Source organism: Lathamus discolor, chromosome 2 (assembly GCF_037157495.1).
Source record: "Lathamus discolor isolate bLatDis1 chromosome 2, bLatDis1.hap1, whole genome shotgun sequence".
In the NCBI taxonomy this organism is placed as follows: domain Eukaryota; kingdom Metazoa; phylum Chordata; class Aves; order Psittaciformes; family Psittacidae; genus Lathamus; species Lathamus discolor.
In genome coordinates, this window is record NC_088885.1 from 51,052,915 (window position 1) to 51,071,898 (window position 18,984).

At 36.5% G+C, this 18,984-nt stretch overlaps 1 protein-coding gene across 2 annotated transcripts in view; it reads left to right on the top strand.

Annotated features, from left to right (window-relative positions):
- LMBR1 (limb development membrane protein 1) overlaps positions 1-18,984 on the top strand; it is a 79,636-nt gene that overhangs the window by 52,066 nt on the left and 8,586 nt on the right. For both annotated transcript variants that reach the window (XM_065666804.1, XM_065666805.1), the window contains 9 exons: positions 774-838; positions 2,045-2,117; positions 8,099-8,179; positions 9,732-9,808; positions 10,050-10,127; positions 11,016-11,089; positions 11,372-11,462; positions 12,927-12,993; positions 17,244-17,405. In XM_065666804.1, coding sequence (XP_065522876.1) covers positions 774-838; positions 2,045-2,117; positions 8,099-8,179; positions 9,732-9,808; positions 10,050-10,127; positions 11,016-11,089; positions 11,372-11,462; positions 12,927-12,993; positions 17,244-17,405 — 768 coding nt within the window. The remainder of the gene's footprint in view (positions 1-773; positions 839-2,044; positions 2,118-8,098; positions 8,180-9,731; positions 9,809-10,049; positions 10,128-11,015; positions 11,090-11,371; positions 11,463-12,926; positions 12,994-17,243; positions 17,406-18,984) is intronic.

Sequence of the window (18,984 nt, forward strand, 5' to 3'; positions counted from 1 at the left end):
GCACACATGCACCGTACCTGGAAACAATCACAGGCTATGATCAAAAAGCTCCCATTGTTATTTTAAAGAAAAATAGCTTAAAATCTGGTGGCTGAGCCTGCTATGAACTGAAGTTGCAGTACAACTTAGATAGCAAAGCAGCATCATGATCTCTTGACCTCACAGCTACACCTGTGCTAATAGATTAAATGGGTCTTCAATGGTCTCCAGTGTTCTGGCCAACTAGCGTCTTTCTGTCCATGATACTGCAGTATGCAGTAGGTGGCTCCGTGGGTATCGCTTCCTGATAATGGCTCCTGGACTGCAGGAACTCTAGAACTGCACCTGAGAACTGTTTGGGAAAGTGCTAACTGGCCCAGGGCATATCATGCCATGGATAGTTCTAGCAATTTACTGGTATAGGCAAGCGAGTTTTAATGCCCAGGAATGTATCCTGGCACTGCTGAATTTACTTGTGTAGACATAGCCTCTGGTGCCACATGCTTTGAATAAATAATTACTTGAGCAAGTTCAAGATATCTGATTAGATGATGTTCCTTGTTTACAAAAAGAAAAAAAAAAATCACACATGCTCTCGAAGGGGAGAGATGCTTGTCTTACTCAAAATGTGTATGATAACAGTGTGGTTTAAAGTTCATATTGGAGCTTGAAGCTCCTGCAGTTCTCTTCAAAACCGTGTTTGATTATATGTGGAATAGCACTTTGAACATCCAAATAAAAATTGGTCCTTGACTTACAAATCACTGTTTACAATGATCTTTTTTCATCTGCAGTATGCACCCCAGTGGGACTTTCACGGATGTTTACAGTAATGGGTCAGTTGCTGGTGAAGCCAACAGTAAGTGTTACACAAATCTGTCCTCATTTGCTCTCTGTTAGAAAGTGGAATGCCATTAGGGTATTTCCTTTTTGAATGCTTACACTTCTTCGTAATTCTCTTCAGTTCATCAGAGTTTCTGTAATCAGTATTTCTGTACTTGTTTAAAGATTTTCATAGAGCACAAAAGCCTATTCTTTTCTACAGAAAAAGGTTTTTTTAATAGTACAGGCTTCCTCTGATTTTCTTATATAACTTATATAACTTATATAACTGCTACTAGTACTAATATTTATTGCCAGTATTGCCTCCTATGTCTGTTTTATAAATGCCTGAAAAATGTGGGCTTGTTCTGAGTTCAGAAGCAAATGATACAAAACTAAGCAAAGGATACAAAGCTAAGGCTGGATAACAAAAAGGGAATGTGGGAGTATACTTGGATGGGTGGAAAATGGAGGTAGTTAGCATCTTTAAGATCTTATACATAGACTGAGTTCTTGTACTGAATGTTGTGAGGGAAGGGAGAAGTTTTCATCATGTACTAGTGCTCTAGTGACTTTGCTGTCACATTTCTTAGTTGGTATGTGCTAAAATTTGGATGCACTTAGGTCTTGCATTCCTTTTCATTAGTCAGTTCAACCCTGAAAATACAAAGAAAATACATATTGTTTGGCTATCTGTAAGCTATAAACTCAAAGTACCTGATAGTAATGTAGACAGACTTAATTTGTTTTAGCTTCCAGTAGAAATTCATACTTGCTTGAGATACTGGCTTTATGCGAAAATTCACATTTTAAGATATACTTTTTCAAAATCTGTAGGTATTTTTGTTTAAATCAAATTGAGTGTGAAGGTTGATATGATTTGAATATATCAGGGGAGGATCAGATGTACTGTCCACTCCCCTGTTTTTGAATATATCAGGGGAAGGTCACATGTACTGTCCACTCCCCTGTTCCTTAAGTGTCTTTAGATTCAAAGTGAACATAAAAGAGCTTTAACCTGGAATGAAAACTTAACAAAAAGTTTGCTTACCGTAAAGAAATAGATCTGTAATAGAATGGAATAATCTTTTGTGGGGTTCTTATTTGTATCAGTATTGCAGAGTTGTAGACTGTATGTTTAAAATGCAGGTTACTAGAGCAAAATGAACCTGACTAGTTGAGTGCAGTTTTTTCTAAACAAGTGACTCTGATGGTCAGTTTATGTTTCTGTTTACTAATACAGATCCTCGAAGATCTAGATGAGCAGATGTACATCATCACTTTGGAGGAAGAAGCAATTCAGAGGAGGCTTAATGGTATGCTTGTTCTGATACTGCTTCAGATACAGTATTTAGACTAGAGTGGTTCTGATCAGGAGCATTGATCTCACTGTTGCATAGCCTCTTCTCTCAAAATAGAAAACTTCAGCATCTTAGTGTGTAATAAGCATTATTAGACTTACGTTCCATTGTTCACTGTGATGCTCAAGATTAGCTTGTGTGGTTTGCTTTGGTTTTGTTTTCTTTAACATGTTCATGAGCTCTAATATGTGAATGTTCTGAGACTGAGAAAGCAGATTGAGCAGTTGACCAGACCCACCACCTGTATTGCAAAATAGTTTGGATTGGTAAATGACTGTATTTTAGCCTTGTCTGAAGAACAATGAATTTATATTAGCAAGAGGTTCAACTTTCCTGCATTATGAGTTTTGTTTTTCATTTGGAGGATATTTTCTGTTTCAGTTCATTATTATTTAGAATCTTAGGTAGTAATTCATTAAACATCAGAGCAGTTCTTTATATTCTAGGAGTATTTGAATTTAATAATTTCAATAGTTTTATTAATGAATCATTAAAATGAATAATTATTCAAATGTTTTAGAATTCTTGTATACAATATTACTTACATTCTGTACTTCTTAAGGTGTTTCTGTTTTGATGTACTTAAAAAATAGTATGAAGTTTGGGTTTCTAAGAGCGTATTGCGGCATGGCAGGCACCAATTACAAAAAAATATATGGATTCTACAAACCTGGAAATGATGTTGTACAAATTCTCTTCTGAATTGTTTTTAGCTGCACAGATAAGCCATCTATTCACAATTTATTACAGTTGCTTCAGGTTGGAAAACCAAAGAATATTCATGTCATGACACATCCATTGTTGGATGTGACTGCATCCATTGTTGTCTTAGGATTTATTTTAGCCTTAATTTTCTCAGTTTCCTGCCTTTCTCTCTTAAGTCTTCTGTCATATATCTCAATCTTTTCTTCTTTCAAGTCTCAGTAAATCTCTTTTCGAAGTTGCTTGGTCAGGGAAAGTACCTTTTATAGCAGCAGATCGTGGTGGTTGTCTTTATTCCAGTGTTTAAAATTTGTGGAGGACTAGTGACTTCTTTGTGTAGAGGTAATGTTCACCTTTGCTGTTTTAGAAGCTTAGGTATTCATACTGACATGGAGATATATACATACATACATATATATATATATATATGCGTTCACATACAGATACACAAAAAAGTGTGTATAGTGAATGTCTTTGAAGCTGTGATGGGGTAATTATTGTTCTGTGTGTTTGATGTTAGCTAGCAACTGTAAAATATTTGTTACTGAATATTTTATGTTGTCATGGTAGTTGTGCTTATGTACAAGAAAAGCAACACCTGAATAACTATTGGGTCATTGTGTCTGTTAGATGTAGTGCAGAGCGGTTTCCGCTGTTCAGGTGGAGGATGTGATTATTTAGGTGGTAAGTGCCTGCTGCTGTTCTGTGTAGAAGTCTGTGACAGTTGTTTATATTGCAATTTAGTAATATTACTTGTGAGTTAGACCTGGTCTGTTTGTAGGCATCTACTAACGGGGTCTGGATGAAGGATGTGTGCAGGTTGCTCCCCTCTCCACTAGCCAAAAGACTAGGTTTTCTCAGTGATTTGATACGTATTCAACATAAAGTGGAACTGCAGCATACCCGTGTTTCACAGCGTTCTCACCAGCCTACTCATGAGGGGTGAAAGATGCAGAGCTTAAATGTTCTTTGACGGGAAAGGGAACTGAATTCTGTTTCACATGCTGAGGGAATGTATTGACACCACTGTCTGAAGGAGTATGGAGAAGATTAATGGACTCTAGCTGCAAAGTAGATAATAATCTAAACTTGGATGTAGTTTGTAGGTGAGGAGCAGTATGTTGTGTGCACAGGAATATACTCTGCAAAATCTTTGTGAATAATTATTTAAGTAATTTTAGGTATGGCTCTCAATTAAGTGGGAAGTTTTGTCTTCTCTGCCCAAGTCTTTCTAATATGTACAAATTATATGCAGAAAAATAGACACAGTTTTTGCCAGAATGGTGAAGACTCATGTTTATCATGTTTCCTGCATCTTTAAAAAATGTGTACCACTAGAGATGTGGTGCTAATTGCATCAGTAAATGTAGTGCTGTGATATTAGAGGCCATAATCTGTGACTTAACACACAAACGTGCAAGTATTTTTGTTGCTGTGTCAGAGCAGATACATGCTTCCTGTGCCGCAGCTGTTGCAATTCTTCCATAGTTGTAGTGGAAATACATGTGCTTAAGTGATCCTGCTAGGCAGTTTTGCAGTAAAGTGTTTTAAAATATATACTGCATTTGTACGTATAACCCAAAAGTTGATTTTTTTATTAAAACTGAAGAGGTCCAGAGCACAGGCATAAGTGATACTTGATGATTGTCAATGCTGATTTTTATTTTATTTTCCCCTTGGTAGAATAATTGCTAGCACACTCCTAGCACTGCTTTACCCAGTTGTAATTAATGCTTCCTCAGACAGTGTCTGGACATGGGAAAGGGCTAACATGAATTGCTGTTCCCACTGAATGGGCTGGGTAAAGCCTGTTTTCAGAGCAGGAAAAACGCTTAGCTGTGTGAGCTGGTGCCTTTCTTGATTTGTATAGGTGTAACTGTTGTGACTGTGGTGCAGTTGATAAGGGTATTCTGTAAAGCTCTTCATATTTGAAAATACATCTAACTGTGAAACTGCATATCTCCTTTGCGGAAACCAGTGTTCTTCCTTCTCAGGTGTATACAGTGTATAACTGAAAATTGGAGGAGGAGGGAGGGGAAAGCTTGATTGTGTTATCTACCCTAGTATTTTTATCTGTTGAAGATATACTGGGCTTTGGGAAAATGTTTGTTTCCAGTGTATTATGTTTCAGTACCCACATCACTCCTACAGTCGAAGAATAAAGCTGGGACTTTTTTATATTAAAAGAAAAAAGTTGCCTTCAGCTATTAGTTTTCCTGAATCCAAAGAGACGGGTGGGGTAGGATCAAAAATACTTACTTGATCAAAGTTATTGGCTCTGAAGGTATCCTTACCTATGTAAGAAAGATGAAAGGTGTTGTTTTTATTGCACGCTAGTAACAGTGTAATTTTGAACTAATTGGTGTTGAACTGCCAATCACCTAGGGGGAATGCAAATAGATACTCTTACAATTTCCTTTGAGGTACTGAAATCTTATGTCGGGGCTGGAAGAAAAACAGAATAATACCGTTAAATTGACCTTAAATGAGCTGCTTTGTGGCTTTCTTGGAGAATCCCTTCTAACTTTTCATTGCTAGTCCAAACAAGTCTCGTCTACCGATTTGATTTATTGGCTAGACAGCGCTGACATTGAACTTTGTGCGTGTTTGAAATAAAGCTAATGTTATAGAGCTTTTAAGAATTTAGCTGCATCCTTTTCAAATACTCTTTTGACTGATCTGAAACTTTGCCTTCCCCTGTTGTAAAATATCCTTTTGTATAGCAATCTGTTGTTTGCTACTATTTTTAAGGAGGAACTACAACAGCACTTAAATACGATTCAGAGTTCTATTGAAGTATCTCTTAGGGACCTAATGTAATTCTGCTGACTGTTGGAAATACTCCCATGAATATCAGTGCTTTAAGCTCTAGATTTTTATATTGAGGGTTAGAAACAGCATGTATCTTCAGTAAAGCATTTTCTCAGAGACTCTTAAATCAATTATGTAGAAAAAGAAAATATAAAATGCTAACTTGTATTTTTTTCTTTTTCAACTGCTTCTATTAAAGGTTTTGAGACTTTTTCCACTGAGCTTTATAGCTATGCTTTTTCTCAACTTATAGTAATTGTTCTATAAAATAGATGGTTTAGACTTTTATCAAAGGGAATGCATCAGCACAAAAGCTTATTTTTATAACGATAATTAGATACTTTAAAGCCATCTTTTTTCTGAAAACCTGCATATTATGATTACTTATTTGAAATACACAGAAGTTAAACTGACATTCATATTGCGGGTACTTCAAGTGAATAGAAATTGTTAGAAACCGGCATTTGTAGGTCTTACTGCTTGGTCCTGGGATTTGAGATATGTACATATGTGAAGCTCTGTAACTATTGCATCATACACATTATGTCACTGATACAAAAAATGAATGTTTAAGCATAGCACAGTAGTTGTGTTATGTGCAAAACTGTGTATGAAAGAAGCATGCAATTAAACATTTAATCAATTTTGGAAACAGCTGGATGCCTCATTGATAGGTTGTCTGCATTGAGAAAATCAGTGTGAATACTCTGAAATAAAAAGAATAAACGCTTTTTTTTTTTAAGTTCAAGTAATATTCTTGTATATCTTTGTTTTCAGGCAGGACTTCACTGTGCTTTATATATTCATATGGAGAATGTGGGAGCTAGATGGGATGAGAAATTTACCTTCTTATCTTGTACTGAGATTGCTGGATGGATGAGCAGACAACAGAAAATGAGGAAATAATGAGACTGGAATATAAAGTAGTGTTAGTCTGCCAGCAGCCTGAGTGCTGTTTAGGTCTTGTAGGTGAATGATGAAGATACGAGACAAAAGCCTGAACAAGACTAATAGTCTCAGAAATTTATTAGAGTGTGTTTAGAAAAGGTACCGGGAGTATGGTGCTATTACAGGTTAGCGCACAGTCAAAGGTGAGGTCAAAGGTAGGGAATTGTCATGAGGTGAAGGGCATCAATGTAAATGGAGAAAGAAGATAACAGGACTTAAGATTTATTAAGACCTTGAACTATCACTGCCACAGAGAGAGACTGTCTTGGAACAGACAGGGAAAATACGAGCCCTCTTAATGTATTGTCAGGTGAGATTATACAGAAAAAAGGGATGAAAGTAGGGCAAAAGGATAGTGTTTCTAATTTATGCTGGGAAGAATATTTCCAATGTGTGATTGCAAAGGTTAAAGTATGATGAGATCAGAACTGAAACAGCAGATCTCTAGTCAGCATTCCAGAGCTGTATCATTACTTCAACACTGTGTAGTGTTTGTATAGGAACTGGAATCCAGGGGAGAAACCACAGTGTGCTTGCACTGGAAAAATGGGTGGCTGGAAGAGAATGGGAGGTATAAAAGGAAAAGTGTGGAGAGGGAAAATGGGCTGGATTTCCTAGAGCCCATGTATAGGTAGGAGGAAGAGTTGCTTAGCAGCTTTTAGGCAGGAAATCAGCAAGGGAGAGAGGAATTTATGTTACAGTTGTTAGTTTTCAGCTGGTATAGAGGAGAGTTTGCATAGTTGTACAATAGTGACGTGCCTATGCTGTGAACTGTAAAAAGGAGAGTGAAAGAATGTGAGCTCACATGTGGTTGTGAGGAAGATCTGATTGTGGTTGTCAGAGGGAGCTCTGTGGCACAGACACACTGACCAAATTGTGTGAACACATATGAGCAGAAGATAAGTCAACAAGCAGGTCAGCAATATGGAAACTGAGTTTGCTGAGAAAAAAGGACTGGGGAGTGGCACAAACTGAAACTGGAAGTTTAGCCACCAGCTTACTTAGTTTGGAGCAATGGTCCACTTTGCCTTTAAGTTGCTAAATAATAATAATGCACTTGAAGAACATAGAGAAATTCTTTACATCTTGATACACGAGTTGTCGAGAGATAGAAGAATGAGGCATTTGAGACATCCAGTTTCAGGCTGCCACACCATAACTGGGTTTTGGACCTGCACAACAGTTCAGCAGTAGCTGTTCTTAGTTCTTGCAGCAGCCAGCCAACAGAATAGGCAGGGATCAATGAAGGTCACACTGCAAAACCTCTGATGTGTTGAACTCTTCTGGTCAGACAGACTTAGAGGTTTCTCAACTAAGCCTCTGATTTTTCAAAAGTAGTTGAAGAGTCTCAAACACCTGCAGTTTAAAGCCACAAGTATTCATGTGATGCTTCCTAGATCTGAATTGTCGCAGTCTGTCTTACAGTACTACAGTTAGTCTCATCCAAAAGAAAATTCTGTCTTCTGTGTTAATAGGTATATCTTCCACGGTGGAATACCAGGCAGCAGAGTTGGAACGGGAGCTTGAAAAGGTGAAAAGCAGGAAAACAAATCTAGGTAACACACTTTTTTCCCCAACTGTTTCATGTGGATTACGGTTTAATAAGTGACCTTAAGATGTTGTGTTTAGCTTGTAGCAGTCACTTGATTGGTTCCACTTTGTTCTTAACCAAATTTGTGTGTTTGCAATCCTTTCAAATCATCATAGTTTCTACAATTACATTACATAGAACCATTACACCCATCTAACAAACAAATTGAAGTAGGGAGCCTGAATTGAATCTTACTTTTAACGTAACTTCAGAAAAATTGTAACATATTCACTTCCTTGCATGGAGCTCAATAGCATGTTTTTTCATACTTGTAATGATAACACTTATGATTATTTAACAAAATCTAAGACATTACACACACAGAATCACACAGAATCACACAGAATCCCAAGGGTTGGAAGGGACCTCAAAAGATCATCTAGTCCAACCCCCCTGCAAGAGCAGGGTAACCTACAGTACATCACACAGGAACTTGTCCAGGCGGGCCTTGAATATCTCCAGTGTAGGAGACTCCACAACCCCCCTGGGCAACCTGTTCCAGTGCTCTGTCACTCTTACAGTAGAGAAGTTCTTCCTGATGTTAACGTGGAACTTCCTATGCTCCAGTTTACACCCATTGCCCCTTGTCCTATCACTGGATATCACTGAAAAAAGCCTAGCTCCATCATCCTGACACCCACCCTTTACATATTTGTAAACATTGATGAGGTCACCCCTCAGTCTCCTCTTCTCCAAGCTAAAGAGACCCAGCTCCCTCAGCCTCTCCTCATAAGGGAGATGCTCCACTCCCTTAATCATCTTTGTGGCTCTGCGCTGGACTCCTTCAAGCAATTCCCTGTCCTTCTTGAACAGAGGGGCCCAGAACTGGACGCAATATTCCATACTTCCCTCTGTTTCTGAATTACTTCTATAAAAGGTTGTTTATAAGAACAGTAAAATAATTCTTAGCAGGTTTGTGTCTTTTAAAACTGAAAAGTGATACTTCTGGTAATGGCAGCCGCTTGACAGGAGTCTCCTTATTTATGCAAAGGTTTGCAGGATTTTTGCATTCATTGGTGGGATAACTTAAGACTGTGGGAAGAAAAAGTTGGGTTTTCTTTTTAGATGTACTAGTGATGTGCAGTGAGTTAGTCTTGTCTCTCTTGCCTGATGTTAAGAGGAAAATACTGTTTAAATATTTGAAATTATCTTCTGTCCCTTTAGGTTGTACTAGAGTATACATGTAAACAGCATAATTTAACATTAGGTGTATTTTAACCTTTGCAGAACTGCTGTATGCGGGGGGAGAGGGGGGAAAGTGCTGTAGGAAAACATGCCTGTAAACAAGAAAAAAAATATCTGTCTGCCCAGCCTTTCTCTAAAGAGGCTTCATGTTTTGGCATTGCTGTGTACAGCTCTTCAGGGTGGATATTTTTATGAACTGGTTGATGTCAGTTCAAGATAAGATTGCTTTTCTTAACTGTAGTTACAAGTGCTTATAGACAGCTGAATGATTTTTATGTGTATTATTCCAAGGTGATGTACAGTTATGCTTCTGTGTTTTCTCCTCTGAACAGAACGGAGGAAAAAAGCTTCTGCTTGGGAAAGGAATTTAGTCTATCCAGCTGTTATGATACTGCTACTGATTGAGACAGTAAGAATTTTTGCCTTTCTTTCCTTTTTTCTCCAGTGAAAAGTATGAAGAATTCTTTTGTCATCTGGGAGGATAGTTTTGAAATTGAATGATGTGTGTTTAAACAACAAACTTGACATTCTTCTTTTGAACCATTTCTTAAAAAGACCCTTAACATTACAAAATCTGGTGGGGATAAATATATACGTTTTAAAAATGTAGAATACTTTTAAATAACAAGACTGTTTCTGCTTCCTTACAGTCCATCTCAGTCCTCTTAGTTGCTCTCAACATTCTTTACCTGTTGGTTGATGAGACTGCAATGCCAAAGGGATCAGGGGTAAAGTAAACTTTATGTATGATTTTCATAACTTTAGTAAAGCTTTGGAGCCCTTAGAAAAGTGCAAGTGAGAACTTCTGCTTTAATAACATGGAAACAAATGAGCCTCCACCTTGACTTTGCTTCTAGGTTTTGTCCCTGTGCACACATAAATATTTATTACATGTCATGTTATAGTGTGTTCTAGATAAAACTAGTCGAGAATCTTGGTGAAGATACAGTGATTCATTAAAGTAAATCAGTAATCTGATTCTTTTTTCTTCATGTTTCCTACATTTTTATGGACAAGAAATGTTCAATTTAAGAAACTATATTAAAAACCAATACAAAAAGCTTATCTTGGTTTCTGTTCCACTTAAAATACGACATTTTCTCATCTTTTATCATAAAAGTCCTTGAAGAAAGTAAAGAACTGAGGGGTTGCAATGTCTTTAATCATGAAGATTTTTGTATTAACTTAGTAATGCTTTTCCTTGTGTATCACTGTATGTGAGCTTGCAGAGCTATACAAGGTTTCTAGCAGTAATGGCCACTCTGCCTGTGTATTGTGAACAACTAGAGGTGCTACCTTTTGAAAGCATTTATTTTAGTTTCCAAAGTAATGGAGTAGGTATGGAATGTAGCATGGTGGGATGCCATATGCGTAAAATATGAATCACTGTACCTTCTGTCTTAGTAACACATTTCACTCCGGTTTGAAAGCTAGCTGATGCCATTGCATAGGATGGGAGACTTAAAGGTTAGAACATCAAAATGCCCCTTAAACACTGAATTGAGAAAAGACTACTTCATGTAAGACATAAGGCTTTTTGGTCCTGGTGAAAGTTAACTTTATGACACAGTTGCGTGTATCTTACTAAATTATGCAAAATATTTTTCCCCTTATAGGGGCCTGGAATAGGAAATGCCTCCCTGTCCACCTTTGGTTTTGTGGGAGCAGCACTTGAAATCATTTTGATTTTGTATCCTTTCTTGAAGAATTCTATCTGTTAACAAGCATTCTGTCCAGTTTTCTGGGACATTGGTAGTTTACTCAGACACTTGCATGGGAAGAAGAGATACAGGCCAGTCCTTCTCAAGCACTCGAAGCATGCTTTTGGTTTTTGTTGGTGGGTTGTTTTCTTTTTTTGTGTGTGTGGGGGTTTCTTTTTTTTCCCTTTGCTTCTTAAGACTTTTAGGAGTCCGCTGAGAACTTGAGTGAAACTTGCATTCCTTGGCGGTCCCTTTTTCCTTGATTCTCACAGCTATCTTATGGTGTCCTCTGTCGTCGGCTTCTACAGTCTTCGTTTTTTTGAGAATTTTACTCCCAGGAAGGATGACACAACTATGACAAAGGTAAGGTAAAGTCTGCAATGGTGATGGCCCCTTCTCCTCTTTCTTGCCACCCAAGACAAACTGACTCTTTTAGTTAGTAATTACCCTGAATGGCTCATTTGCGGTGATCAGTATTTGTTTGTAAGCTGGGTAAACACAAACTGGAAGATTTTCAAAATGCTGAATGAGTGGGAAAAAGGATGTGCTCTGTTTAGTTTGGATGGCATCCATTCACTTGTAAAAAGCTGGGAATAGCAGAGCTTGTTAACTAGCTATAGAAAAGCTAGTGAAAGAACTTTGTTCAAAGGAAGCCTATTGCTAATGAGTAACTTTGATTGTGCTAACTGTACTTCAGGGAGCTTGTTTGAAATCTGAAGAACTTGGTTGCTAGAAGTAATACAGACAAAGTAGTTCAAATTTGAATAATTAAACTAAGACTGAGGGAGGTATATTCAGCAACATTTTGCAGTCTGAGGCTAATTTGACTTTCTACAATTTAGCACTGGCTTCAGAATAACAAGTGCTGTTACCTAATGCGGAGGAACATGGTTAGGTTTTTGGTAGAATATTCCCACAACTGACAAGGAGAGGTGTTCAGTAACCAAGGAACAGATGACAAAATTAATTCTTTTTTCTTTGTGTTTCACTGTTTGTTTGTTGTTTGTGTGTTTTTGAAGTAGTGTGTAGACATTTTTACCATAAACTGCTGGAAGTGAGAAAGTAGATAAACACACAGAATGGTTATAGTAGATAATAGGGAGTTGGAATGTTCTTAATGTTTTCTACTAATTGTTTACAGTACACAAGGAATAGTGTGGAAATAAACAGTGAATGCAGGAATGTGTGCCTACTTTCAAGAAGGTTTTGAGTTTTATTTAATTATTGATTGTTTTATTTTAGATTCTGATAGAATTAGAGCTGAGGAAAGTGATCTCTTGTGAGAGAAAGTTTCAATTACTCTTTATAAAGGCTTTACAAAAAGTGGAGTAAAATCTAACAGCTGTGACTTTTTTCCTTCTGTTTAAAGTAGTCAACAGGCATTCAATTGAAAGGAAGCTCTTTGTTGTAATTTTTTAAATAATGCTAATCCTGCAAGCAGTTACCTACAAAGCTTAAGCTGATGTATCAGTCATCTATTATAAGCCTGTGGAATGGGTCTTTTATCAAAAGGTTTCAGGAATTAAGTAAACAGTTGATGCTTTGCAACATGGTAGTCTTGAATTATTTTCAATCTAAGTATGATTAAAAGCAAATGATTACATACCTGATATTTTTACCTCATCCCTTGGGTCATCTTCATCTTGTATAACAGCATATGGAGAAGTGTGGCTGAAGTGAGCAGGACTAACAGTATCTTACTGTAAATTGCTTTAGGTTCAGTTTAAAGGATGTAACTTTCAGGAATTCTTCTTTCTCATCTTGACCACTGTGTTTCTTCTGCAATCCCATAGCGAATTTAAATGTTTGTTTGTCATTTTTAAACAGATCATTGGAAACTGTGTCTCAATCTTGGTGCTGAGCTCTGCTTTGCCGGTGATGTCAAGAACATTGGGTAAGTGAAGTGGAAGTACACCAACTTGTGATAAAGGATGTTTAATAGAGTTAACAAAACCAAGGAAAACCCCATAGAAAGGGCATGTATGTGTGGCCTTTTCTACACCAACATGAGCTGTTGAACATGCATTTTACATGCATACACTGCAGTATATACATTCTAAAAAAAGATGCTAAGCATTTTTTACAGAATATACTCTTTTAAAAAGGTAGGTTAGGTTTTTAAACTTCTGGTGGGGAAGAACAGGTATGTAGACTGCTTGATTAGGGCGGTATAAAATAGTTTCATGTTCACCGTGACATTATAGTGCTCAGTTTTCATGGGGAAAAAAACCCCAAACAAACCAACCAAACATTTGGGGATTTCAGGTTTAAAATTTGAGATAACGTTGAGTGTAAATGTCATCTTAAGTACAGTTAATACTGTAATTTTACTGAAGTTTTTTTATCAGCAATGATACCAGGCTACTTTCATTTTTCCTAAAATAACCTGCTTGCATTCTTTGTTACTTCAATTTTCAAATATAAAAAATTTGGAGTCCAGCATAGTAGAACTGAAGAAGTTCTGATTTTATAGTTAAGAACTGGCAATAGCATTTGAAGTGGAAAAACTATTTTAACTGTTTGGAAAGACAAGGTGCTTTGTATCTTCACTTTAGTTAGGTAATCTTCAACTTGATTTCTTAAAGTTAGGTTGCAAGCCTATCACATGTTTAAGTAGTGTAGAATACTTTCAGGTAATGTGAATTTCATTTGGAACGGTAAATGAAATAAAAATCTACACAACAGGCTGTACGAATCTTTAGTCCAAGCTTAGGAGTTTAAGCTCAGATCAGTTAAAGCCCACAGATCAGGAATGTGTACCATGTGGTTCTGTAGCTCATCTTATTTTCAACCAGAATACTGTCAAATCAAGAGTAGTTAATATTTTCTGGTAAGTTATACTGTACATCTTCATGCTGTATGTATCTGTAGATGAGTTTTATTAGATTTACTACATCATTTCTATAACAAACAAAAACCTCATCTCTAATGCACTTTGGAGGGTTGAATCTGAAAATACACATTACAGAGCTCATGTTTTAAAAATCTGTAGGAAAACTTCACAAATGCAAAAGAACAATTCAAGTATTTAAAATAGTGCATTTTTAAAGTATAGCCAGTACGATAAAGTTCTTACAAGTAAAAAAATTCCAGCACTTAAGAGCAAGATTCTATGTTGAAAAATTAGTGATTTAGAACAGATTTTTAACATTAGTATCGTGTCCACTAAGTTACTGCATTCATCACTTATTTAAAGGGAAATAATTGTTAATGATCTGCGAGATTAACAGTTGATAATAAATGGATTCTGTGGAAGTCGGTATACATGCTGGGTGCATTGTTGTCTCATAGGAAACAGATTAATGGTAAAACTCACTTGAAAAAAAGACTGACAAATGAAATTCCTGAATAGTTTGCCATAGAGATAAATAAAAGAAGAAAAAAGATGGAACAATTAACACAGAGCTAACAAATGCACAGTCACAGCTGTCCAAACAGGATTAATAGAGTGTATTAGAGTACAGTGAGTCATGTGGCGCTTTGCAAAAATATCAGTGTGTTGAACTACATGCTACTGCCCTGTGGCATTGAATAGATGAAAAGAAATAAATATGTTAAGCAGATTCATAGCCTTTTCACTTTATTAAAAAAGCAAGTTTCTAGACTATATGGAAAAGATTAGACTTTTTCATTATGGGAAAGGTAAAAAAGCAAAAGTTACCTAACACATGTACTGACATTTTTCAAGTTTTAAAAATGGAAATAGAATTTTGTACAAGTTTGCAAGTTTTACATAACATTCGTCTTGGATATGTAGGTGGTGCAGGTCTCTAGTAATTCTTACAGAACTCCAGGAAAGTTTTTACAAAAATAACACATTTTTTAGCCTTTTAATAGTGCTCCTTCAGAAACGTTTCACACCAGCACCATATTGCTAACCACTGAGAAACAGACAGGAAGCAGGGCACTTTACAGAAAACAGAAACAGAGTTGTGCAAACAAAATTGAAATTTCTAGTATACAGTTTTCCCAGAATTCCACTCAAGTATTATGGTTTAAGTAAATAGTGATTTTTGAACTTATTTGCATGTACAATCTAAAACATAGTTGTTGTTTGGTTTGTTTTTTTTTTTTTAACCTAAATAATTCTTTGATAGTTTTTTTTGGTAAATTGATGCCAGCTTTCTTGGGTATCTATTTGTGTCAACTAGAGCTCTTGCTTTCTGTTCAGCTACTGAATAATTTTTCAGATTGCAGTCTTGGAAATTCTTTTCTTTGTGGGCTGCATAGATACTTCTTCGATCAGAAAGTCACCGAAAGCTTTTTAATCCTTTTCTCCCACAGATTTACAAAATAATACTGTCAGATCTTTTCTAACGAGCAGTGACTTTATTTTAAGAGAAAAACATAATTAATGAGCAATGTTTTTCCCACCTGTTCTAATAGGAGTGTCAGGCTTAATTTTTGTTTGTCCTTTACAATGCCTGCTCTGTTGCTAGATATTCTTTTGAACCTCATTGTGGCAAGAAGTATTACTTCTTTTCCAGAGAACTCTTCACCCAGTGCTCTACCTGTTTTGTTTCTTTTCCATTAAGGGTCTGGAAGGCTCTACATTCAAACCTGACTTTCTCAATTTTCCTGTAGCTCTGCAGTCTGACTAAAACATGGCTGCTTTTGAGAATGTTAAGGACACTGTTTGCCTTCAAGTGTGAAAGCAGCTTTGTGTTTATTGTCCTTCATCCGTTTACCAGTTAATTCAGTCAGCTGGTTTCTTCTTTTTGTGCTAAGACCTTCTGTGCTTTTTTCATATTTCTTCCTGCTTCTCTTGCTAGTTTGATCAGCTTCAGTGACATTTTTTTTCGTTTATCCTGACTTTCATTTTCTTAATTTTTAACATGTTTTTCTTAGATGTCAAATTTGATTCCTATGTTTTTAATATAAATGACTGATGCTGAGTAAAAGGAGCATTTGTATCTCTTACTATTGTGATAGCTGGCTGTAAGTCTTGGGTATCAAGGTACAATGAGATTCAGAAGTGCCAGGTTTACCCTTGAGAGGAAAATAACTGACCCTTAATTCTGCCTCTCTTCATTGATTATCACCGTTTAAGTCATGGTTCTTCAAAGCCCCCAAACTTTTTCAAAATAGGATGATAGGAAACTCACTTCCAGGAATTTCTGAGCCAGGTTGTTTTCTGATTGCCTAGTTTTCTGCTGCCATTTCACCTATGGGATGAGGAAAGCTTTCTTCCTTTTCACTGTTGGTCTCAGCTACGAGAGCACGCATCAACGTCATCTGTGCAAATCTGTTTGGGGAATAGAGTGGCTTATCAATCCTAGACAACTGTTATTTGGGTATCATCTCAATATTCTGCCGTTTATTCAGTGCAGTCCTGATGTAGACCTAACAGAGGAACAATTGATGGCTCTTCCTCTTCTGCCTTCTGGGATGCACCCTGCAGCTCATAAACACTTCCACATTTTGGAAGAATTTTGCTCACTTAGCTGTAGTGATTGATTAGCCTTTGATCAGCACAAAGTGCAGGCATCAGTGTTATGAGGTCCACTGTGAACACCTGTCAGCACTGTCTTTCAGCTAAACTCTTTTCCTTCTGTGCAAATGTTCGGTGGCTATAGTGGTGGGTAGGTCTAGGAGTAAAACTGCAGTTGGAAAGATGTCTTTGAACTTTGGTTTCAAAAGCAGTGGCTCCAAAAAACCACAGAGACTTAGTGTTTGCTATAGGATGTTGTGGCTCTAATGGAAAGGCTTTTTGCTACCTGTATTTTTAATAAAGCCTGTGATGCATTTCGTCCTTTTCTGGAATAGATATGGATTTCATAGGAACTGAGATTTCAAGCAGTTTTCATGCTAATACTGATATTTTTCTTTCCTAGTTATATTTACTGAAGTTAAAGAAGCAGAATTCTTATATAAATAGACAAATAGACTTAAAATCACATTGTTCAAGCATTTCACTAGGAAACTTAAACACTTTGATAAGTGTGTCTTACAGTTTTATATTGGTCAATGAAATGGAAAATGACCTTGAGAACATTGTCTTTTGTGTTTAACCATGTGTCTGCTATAAGTAGTGTGTTGTCTGAATTTTGCTTACATATGTAAAAAATGTTACAGTGATGTTTTTGTGTTTCTTAAAAAATGCGATCAAGACTTTGATATAAATCTTAAATGCAATTTTAACAGGAATCACCAGATTTGATCTGCTTGGAGACTTTGGAAGGTTTAACTGGCTGGGAAACTTCTATATTGTATTATCTTACAACTTGCTCTTTGCTATCATGACAACATTATGTCTGGTCAGAAAGTTCACTTCCGCTGTGCGAGAAGAGCTCCTGAAGGCATTAGGTAATACAGCATTGAAAATGTAGTTTGTACTTGAACTTTTCCTTTCTCCAGTGTTTGATACCTTGATGTGCTCCTGGTAAGTTTCTGTTACAACTGACAGAAGTTTCTTTTGGTGGAAGTTTCTGTAAGTTAAGGTGTGAGAATGCATAGCTTTGTGGTGTTTTTTTAGAGTTGAGTGCTAATGTACAGTGTTGATATTAATGATGTGCCCATGTACTTCCTGGTCTGCAGTTAGATTGTCAGACTTTAGAGAGCACAGAAACATTCCACTTGCTACCCAGCAATTATTTGGAAATGCAACTTCCACTTATGTGTGGGTTCGCTGTTTTCTTTTGTGCTTAAAGCAATTTATTCCCTAAAAATAGTTCAGTGGCAGTCTGAGCTACCTTGTTGTGATGACTTTTTTGAGCACTACCTGTTCAGAAAGTCTTTCTAAAGAATATACAGAAGCTTAGCAACTGATTTAGTAAAACCTGTGCTTGATATCATGACAATTTAGATCAAAATGAGCATTCTTTTTTTTTGCCATAGGAGAAAAGTTGAAACATATTTCGTATTAAGAGGATAACATGTACATATTTAGCAGTTGTGGGTTTACTACATCTTATCTTTGGTGATTAATGAAGCTCCTACCTCTATAGAACCCTGGAATAGTATTTGCTGAAACTGAAACAACTAATGGTGAAACTTCAGTGTTATTTATAACTGTGGATTCAGTTTGTAGTGTCTAAAAGGTTAGTTTGTTCGTTTTCATCAATTATTGCTTTCCACAGTTGCGACCCTGGTAAGCAAAATCCAAGCATTTTCCTAGAGTACACCTCTACTGGTGGCAATCAAGTTAAATTCAGACCTACTAAATAGGGAAATACAAAATGACTGATAGTGTAGGATTAAAACAAGCTATTCTGTGATTTTTGATGTTGAGTTTTGAAGCTCCAGGGGAACGGATTAGTGGACCAGGGCTGTGTAAATCTCTCCATTGATTTTTATGCCGAAAATGTTTTCAGAGAAGTTCCATTGTTGATTGAGACAGATATATGATGCAAGTATGATGTATCTGACATTATCCCCCAGCTTTTAGTTAAGGTTATTTTATGAGAAGACCTTGATTCATCTCTTTCAGTTGACTTGCATAATCCTATTTTTTTGGGGCAACTGTTTTGACTGTAAAGGGATTACTTTGTATAATGTAATGGCTGTTGCAGAGCTCTGAAGGAAATAAATTAACATCAGTCAGCATGGGCTTATAGCAACAGGTCTGGTAAAACTTTAAAGTGTCTTTCTTAAAGCAAATGATTTAAAAGATTTATCTTGATAATTCATGGCACATCACTGTATTAAATATACAGTGTTTAGTTAAAAAATCTAGGCAAATTAACAAACTTCAGAATGCAAGCATAGTAGGATAATGGTCACTGGATAGCACCACTGTAAGGGATTTTTTTAGGGATGTTTTTGGCCACTTGCTGTCACATATTTTGTGATTTTGTGTAAATATTGTGATCAAAATGGAAAAGTAATAGGTAAAAGCTTTACATTTGACATAAACAGGAAGTTATATATCCTGAAGAGTGCAGGT